The sequence below is a fragment of the Barbus barbus genome (genome assembly GCF_936440315.1).
Source record: "Barbus barbus genome assembly, chromosome: 24".
Taxonomy (NCBI): Eukaryota; Metazoa; Chordata; class Actinopteri; order Cypriniformes; family Cyprinidae; genus Barbus; species Barbus barbus.
The window spans coordinates 21,457,662-21,465,710 of NC_136752.1; the positions used below are offsets into that span (position 1 = coordinate 21,457,662).

At 39.3% G+C, this 8,049-nt stretch overlaps 1 protein-coding gene across 1 annotated transcript in view; it reads left to right on the forward strand.

Moving 5' to 3' along the window:
- The window catches only part of cdc42bpab (CDC42 binding protein kinase alpha (DMPK-like) b), a 56,070-nt gene extending 48,025 nt beyond the window's left edge, over positions 1 to 8,045 (forward strand). The window contains exons 30-39 of the mRNA XM_079374919.1: positions 47 to 339; positions 481 to 775; positions 864 to 961; positions 1,175 to 1,259; positions 1,408 to 1,531; positions 1,773 to 1,890; positions 2,995 to 3,112; positions 3,189 to 3,346; positions 3,970 to 4,044; positions 5,961 to 8,045. Of these exons, the coding sequence (XP_079231045.1) occupies positions 47 to 339; positions 481 to 775; positions 864 to 961; positions 1,175 to 1,259; positions 1,408 to 1,531; positions 1,773 to 1,890; positions 2,995 to 3,112; positions 3,189 to 3,346; positions 3,970 to 4,044; positions 5,961 to 6,092 (1,496 nt within the window). The 3' untranslated portion in view covers positions 6,093 to 8,045. The remainder of the gene's footprint in view (positions 1 to 46; positions 340 to 480; positions 776 to 863; positions 962 to 1,174; positions 1,260 to 1,407; positions 1,532 to 1,772; positions 1,891 to 2,994; positions 3,113 to 3,188; positions 3,347 to 3,969; positions 4,045 to 5,960) is intronic.
- Positions 8,046 to 8,049: the final 4 nt, after the last annotated feature.

Sequence of the window (8,049 nt, forward strand, 5' to 3'; positions counted from 1 at the left end):
TGATGCAAGACCAACATTCATTGAATATTTTTGTTCTTTCTGCTAGAAATCGTTCGCGTGGGTGACATTAAGAAAGTTCATCATGTAGAACTGATGCCCACAGAGCATTTAATGGCCGTCATCTCGGGCAGGAACCGACAAGTGTGTCTGGTCCCCATGGCGGGGCTCGATGGGAGGGAGATTGACAAGAATAAGGTGGCAGATACTAAAAACTGCCAGGCACTGGTGTCTGGTGTGGTGCGCAACAGCACCTGCTTCTGCCTCGCCATTAAACGGCAGATCTCCTGCTACGAAATTAACAAGAGCAAGTCTCGCTACTGCCATCTGGTGGACATACAAGTACAGTATTCAAAACCCTTCTCATTTTTTTTAAATCAAGTAAATGCAGCCTAATTGTAAATAGTGTTCATACTCATTTGATCACAAAGATCATCTTTGCTAGCGTACACAGCAACATCAACAGCTCTTTCTATATCTCAGGCTCCAGGAATTGTCCAGTGGATGACGCTCTTCGGCCAGCAATTATGTGTAGGCTACCAAGCGGGCTTCACGCGCTACAGTTTGCATGGAGATGCCATTCCGGTCAGCTTACTTCACCCAGATGACAACACGTTGGGGTTTATTAAGGCAGACAACTTGGATGCCCTTTGTGCAGTAGAAATCTCCAATAAAGAACTGCTGCTCTGCTTCAGCAAAATTGCAGTGTATGTGGACACCTATGGCAGACGCTCGCGCCAGCAGGAGCTGATGTGGCCCGCGATGCCCACCGCCTGCTGTGAGTAGAGAGAATCAAGACAATGGTCAGGGTGTGGCTGTGAAAAGGTTTTGTTAGATTGACCTTATGGATGATTTACGTCTCACAGGCTACAATGCCCCCTACCTGTCAGTCTACAGTGAAAATGCAGTGGATGTGTTTGATGTGAACACTATGGAGTGGATTCAGACCATTCCTCTTAAAAAGGTTAGCTTATTTCAATTTCAGAAGTCTTTAAATGTAGACTAATTATATTAAATAAAGAACTCTTGCACACCCATCACAACTGTTTTCAACATTTTATAATAATAAGAACTGTTTCTTGAGCACCAAATTAACATATTAGAATGTTTACTAAAACAAAAAAAAAAAAGAGTCATCTTATAAATGAATAAATACATTTTGACTGGCTCTGTGCAGGTCCGGCCGTTGAACATGGATGGCTCTTTGAATCTTCTGGGCCTAGAGACGGTCAGACTCATCTACTTCAGAAACAAGACTGCAGGTAACGGCACTGCAAGAATTCAAATGCAAGAATTATAGCTTACTTTGGGTGTAGTTGTTTGAACATTTTTCTTTAATAGTGCTGTTTGATGTAATGAATAATTTAGATTTGAATAATATGTCTGATAATGCATAATGTGTGTGTTTAGAGGGGGACGAACTGGTGGTGCCTGAGGTGTGTGATAACAGCAGGAAGCAGATGGTACGCAGTATGAGCAACAAGAGACGATTCTCATTCCGTATTCCTGAGGAGGAGAGACTGCAGCAGAGGAGGTGAATGACACACACACACACACACATTTGTGTATTACGTTGCTAAAAATACAAGCAGAGCTGATCAGCATTTTCAAAGGATGTACTTTTGATAAAACGATTGCAGACAAAATTCATGATACATTTGTAGTATGCTTTTTTTTAGGTCTGGGTTCAGTATCTTTTCTTTTCTTTTAAGTTTGAAATATCATTATAGTCATTATAGGGCTATTATATTAACTTGTGTCTGTGTGATTTGCAGGGACATGTTGAAAGATCCAGAGAAAAGGAACAAGTTGATCTCAAATCCTATGAATTTTAACCATGTGGCTCATATGGGTCCTGGAGATGGAATGCAGATCCTCAGAGATTTACCAATGGTGAGATGCTCACCATTATTCTAGGTTCAGTATATTAAGCTCAATCGACAGCATTTGTGACAAAATATGGATTGTTACAAACATTTATTTCAGTTGTTTTAATAAGCCACAAGACAAACACAATGTGTTAACGTGATTACCTTTACTATACAGAAAAGTGTTAAAAATGTGTCTTTAGAAAATTCTAAACTTCAACATTTTTGCTTTAAATTCCTTCACTTATATTGTGCCCCACTGTAACTGTAATTTTTGCTTTTTTCAAAGAAAATGAGCGAGGGATTTTTTTGTTGTGGTATTATGCTGAGTTGACTGAGCTTAACTTCTGTTGAACTCCAAATATCCCTTTCATGCTTTTGTAACCTCATTTTTCTGGTTATTTAACAAGTCCCTCCACTTTTGGTTTGTGCACTATCATTCAATAGTTTGGGATCAGTAATTAAAAAAAATCTTTTATCAAGTAAAGACTGATTTAATACATCAAAAGTGGCAGTAAAGATATTAAGTTTTCAGTTTCAAAATAATGCTGTTCTTTTGAAGAAAGAACAAAAATATTAAGTAGCTCAGCTTCTTGTTTTCAACAAGAAATATTTCTTGAGCTGCAAATGAGCATATTAGAATGATTCTGAAGCATCATGTGACACTGAAGACTGTAGTAATGGCTGCTGTAAATTCATCTTTGCCATCACAGGAATAAATTACATTTAAAAAATATTTTACAGTAGAAAACTGTTAAATAGTAATAATAATATTTCACATTATTTCTGTTCAGCTTTATTTTTTATTAAATAAATGCAGCCTTGGCAAGCATAATTAACTTCTTTCAAAAACATTCAAAAATCTTTCTGACCCCAAACTTCTGAACAGAAGCATATCTCATCAAACAACTCTCCAGTCTCTACATTCATGGGTGTGTCAAAGGTTATTTATGCATGCAGTATTGATGTATATGTGGATAGCAACATGTCATCTTAAAGATCTCAATATTGAATCCCATAGTTTGTTTTCATCGAGTCATGTTTGTCCCACTCATTGCATGTCTGTGTGTCCCTGCTCTCTGTGTGTGTGTGTGTGTGTGTGTGTGGTGTTTCTCTGTGTAACCTGTAGAATGTGCGTGCTCAGGACAATCGAGCCGGGTTCAGCGGTTCCGTCAGTATCCCCTCAATCACCAAAAACCGAGCCGAACCTGGGCGATCCATGAGCGCAAGCAGTGGCCTAGGAATGCGTAAGTACACATGTGTCAGTTATCAGATTCTGTGCGTTTCATTCCCAACTAATTTCTTTCTTCTCCTCTCTATCAGGGTCCTCCTCTCAGAACGGCAGCGCTCTGAGGAGAGAGCTATCGGGCAGCAGCTACAGCTCTAAACGCCAGACCATGACGTCACCCTCCGAGAGCTCGCTGTCATCAGGAGGGGGGATGGACGTGGGCGAAGCGCCGCTCTCTCAGTTTGATAGAGAGGTGAGTCATGATGTAGGAGGAATCGGAACAGTGGTATCTTCATTACCTCATCACATCAAAGCCAAATATGCACTATGCAGGGACGTCACGGCACATGATCAGCAAGCCATGTTATCCATGATGAATAAATATGAGGCTTATGCTATCTTGTGCTATTTGAATTATTGTGTATATATAAGATTCCTAGTTGGAAATTGGATATGAATGGCCTCTCAAAGTGTATTCTTATGTTTCTCAAAAAAGAAAATCATTTATTCACCCTCATGTCCTAATAGAACCTGTATGATATTTCTGCACACCTCCTGACTTAGAAAAACCAGCTTGCCCCATCCCTTCCCATTAGGCCTGTAAAGGTGGAACACTTACAATGTAATAATTTGCCCCAAAGCACTTAAATGCAAGTGAGCCTTAGTGCTTTGTTCCCTCCACCTGCTTACGCCACTTTATGCCTGCCGCCCCATTCCACTACATCCAACAGAATCCTTAGCAATCCACCCTTAATAGCCCCCTTATGTCACCCGTCATCTCCCCATACCGCTGCGCTTTGAGCCTCCCGGCCGCCCCATTCTCCTTCAGCAAGTTTGGAAGCCATTCTGGCACTCAGTCTGCCCTTTCCTCCTCAGTGGCAAGCGGTATCCCCCTCGGAGAAGACCCCTGATCTGAAAAGGGCTTTAAGGAGCCTGCTTAGTAAAATGAAGGTAAACGTCACACGTTTGCAGTGAAACATACACATGCGCACACACACAAACGCCTGCTGTCATCCGCACACTCAGGTAGCCCTGCAGAGTGCTTCTCAATGATCCACTGCCCATTTTTGAAGCTCACAAACTTATCCTTCACTGCCCATTAGCGATTGTGGTGAAGCAGAGAGCTTCGGTTGGGAATGGCAAGCTTCCATTCGCATGTTTCGCCTTCATGCCTCTCCTGCTGGCCACCCCCTGTGTCCACTAGAGAAAACAAGGGTCTTTATGTGAAGAAAAGAGAGCTGGACTAGAAAAATACTCTGTGCAAGTACAAAAATGCTTGGTTTGTACTCAAGGGGGCGCTAGAGTTACTGTAAAATGAATGTCAAATGTGTAGTTTTTCAGGTGAATATTGCTAAACATATCAACTTGTAAAAGAAGACTACACTGTGCTGTAGCGCCCCTTGTGGCAAAGTTTAGAATGCAACACATATATGCATCTTGTTGCGAGCTTGTTTAGCTTGAAGCATTTGCGTTCATATACTTGCAAAGAGTGCAATTCAAGCCTTAGAGTGTGGAAATCAGCTTTGCTTTGAAGCGTTGATAGCTGCGAACCACTGGCTACGAGTGTTTTTGAAGATGAGCACTTGTCTTTATGTGTTGAAGGTTCATTTAACTCATTTTATTTACTTTGTAGTGCTTTGTTCTCAAAAATGCAGCTGGATTAAAGGACCTCCACCATTTTTTTGGTTTGTAGACATGGCAGAGCTCAATCAGGGTGACAAGTGCAATATTATATAATGCAAACATTCAAAAAATGCTAAATTTGAGTAGTTTAGCATTTTTGCACTTTCTATATTTTGTGAGTTAAATGGATCGCTCACCCAAAACGGAATATTCTGTCATCATTTCTCACCCTCGTGCCATTCCAAACTTGTAGGACTATTTCTTTTGCAGAGCACAAAAAAGGTTTTGAAGAGTGTTTCAACTGTTTGTCCACACAATACATTTTTGACTGAACAAAACAATATTTTTCATTTCCCAAAATACCTTCTTTTGTGTTCCACAGAAGAAAGTTAGTCTTACAGGTTTGGAATGACATGAAGGTGAGTAAATGGTGAAAGAATTGTAATATTTGGGTGAACTATCCTGATTAATATTCTCTTGAGATCGGCATGTGAAATAGCGACTTTTCTGAACCAAGTATGCCATGTTTACAAGCCAAATTCTGCTGCAAAGCTGCTAAAATGTATATCCCAGTAAATTGGGTTTTAGTTGCACCCTTTTTTGCACAGTATTTGGACTCATTGCATGTGTACACTACCATTGAAAACTTTGGGGTCAGTCATTTAAAAAAAAAAAAAATGTTTACAGCAAGGATGAATTAATTTGATTAAAAGTGACTTTTACATTGGTACAAAAAAAATCCTGTTTCTCTGAACTCTCTACACATCAAAGAATCCTGAAAAAAAGTTATGATTTCGACAAAAATGTTTTTTTTTCCAAAAAAAAGTTTTCAAAATTGATAAGAATAAGAAATGTTTACTGAGCATCAAATCAGCATATTAGAAATATTTCTGAAGGATCATACGAGTAATTCTGCTGAAAATCCAGGAATAAATTATATTTAAAGTACATTCAAACAGAATTCAATTGTAAAAATAGTTTATAACTTTTACAGTTTTAGCTGTATTTTCGATCAAAGAAGTGCAGCCTTGGTGAGCAGAAGAGACTTTCAAAAGCAATACAAATCTTACTGACCCCAAACTTGCAAATGATAAAGTAATTAAAGGCTTCATACCGTCTTTTTCTTGTGTGTTTTTGAAGGAAAACTATAGGGCTAGATGATTATAGTAGCTACTTTCTAAGATTCCTAAATTCTGGACGTAGCATCTCTGTTCTTACAATATTTCTTGGATTTTGTTTTTCAGGACTCTGATTCACCCCGGCACTCCACAGCCTCCAACAGCTCCACCTTCAGCAGCCCGCCGAGCCCCGCATCCCCGCACAAGACAAAGTCCCTCTCACTGGAGAGCACAGACCGCACGGTGTGGGACACATGATGGACTCAACAATGAACCAATCACAACAAACTCTGAGTCTGCCCCTCCCATAGAGTCGCACCCAGGCACTACAGACCCCTCCCACTTAATTTGCATAAAGGATCACCACTGGGGAACATACAAAGGAGAACCCACACCAACACTATGTTTGAGCAACCAGGACACGCAGAAGCTGATTGGAGGAAAAAGTGGATTCTGTTAATTCTGGATTTTTACGTGACTGGTGTTTATACTTTTATTTATTTCTCATTCAGCCATTTCAAGGAGGAAAATGCTGTCACGTCCCTCACTCTGTTCTTCAGCTGTGGACCGTACGGGAACGATGGTTCCATTATAGAATCCCACTAAAAAATGCAACGATGTATATTTTTTATTTGCTTTTAAAAGTGATGTGTGCAGTGATTTGTTTGTTACTTCAGCTAAATGGATGAGAGACCGCAGATATCAGGCGACCTCATCTATCGCTTCCTGTCCTAGATTTGTAGGAATTTATAGAGGTTTTCTGACACGACGACGTCTTGGAATCCGTTACCGTCATTATCGCCAGTCTCCACATAATCCAAACCTTCCGTGAGCCAACATGACCTGTAATGTACATAGGTTAAAAGTATAGTATAATATATAATAAGGAAATATTGAAGAGATAAACTATGTGGAAAAAAAATCTCATTGCTTTTATTTTTTTCAAAATTATTTTAATATACTCGCGCCAAAGCCATTTAAAAAGCTTCAGTTGCGTCATTTCCTTTAGACTTTTATTTTTGGTTTATGAGACGATACTGCCTTGTGTATTTTAATATTTTTTTGTTTTTAGAAAAAGATTTTTGTGAGACGCAGGCCAAGTGTGCTTTAACTCTAAAATCTGCATCATGTTTGGTCTCAGTTTTGCTTTATGGGATGACAGTACGTGCATTGACTGAAACTGTACAAATATCAGCAAGGTTGCATACAAATATCATATTTCTGCAATCTAGAATCTATTAAGTCCAAATTGTGGAACTGGTCCAATTTGTAAACTGAGATTTGCAGACAGACAAAATACAATTCGTTTTGTTCATGGATGGTTTCATCAATGTTACACTATGGGAAATACTCAACGCACTTTGCTTAACCCACATAGTTTGGCTCTTTCTACCTTGGAAAAATGTATTTTCAGAAAACTTTTTCATGGATAATTCAGTCATTTTATCCCGTTAAGTGTTAAAACATTCACCACTGCTATTAAATGTAAGGTTAAACTGTACCATTAAAATCTATTACGGGAATCTGCTCCCACAATGCCAGGATGCATTTGTCATTATGTAGTTGTCAGATTGCGTTTCTTGTGGTTCCAAGGGCATCCGTGGAAAAAGAAATGTTTAAAACTTCTCACAAGTCACGCGTTTAATAAGCGACACAGGCTTCACTTTGTTCCTTATTCGGTTTGCAGTTGATTGAATCATGAGTGGCACAGTCCCACCTCATGCAGGCTTCACGACTTGATTTGTGCACCAGATTCTGTTCCTTCTATAAAGTGGGAAACTCAAGTTAGTTTGATTAATTTGTTAAAAGGTTTACAATTAATTGGCTCTCTGTTTCTGCAACAGCAATGGAAAAGACATTTGTGTGGAAACCTTCTAGAGACCTCCAGTAAAATGAAAATATCTTTGCATTTCAGCAACTTCTTAGACATTGCATTTATATGTGCTCATCTCATGCTCATTCTTTTTTCAGGATAATGCTTCGTAATCATTTGTACAGTTTTGCATGACATGATAATTCCATGTTTCATGGTTGTATTTTGTTTCTCACTCACTTGATAAAGGTGGATATCACTTCAAGCAATGAGGAATTGTTTTGCACAGATGTAAGGTCAATCAAAGACTGGATAAACTGGCCACTATGCATATATGGAGACGTTACTATATTAACCTGACGCTGATGTAATTCAATAAACGGAGGGAAAGGACACACACGG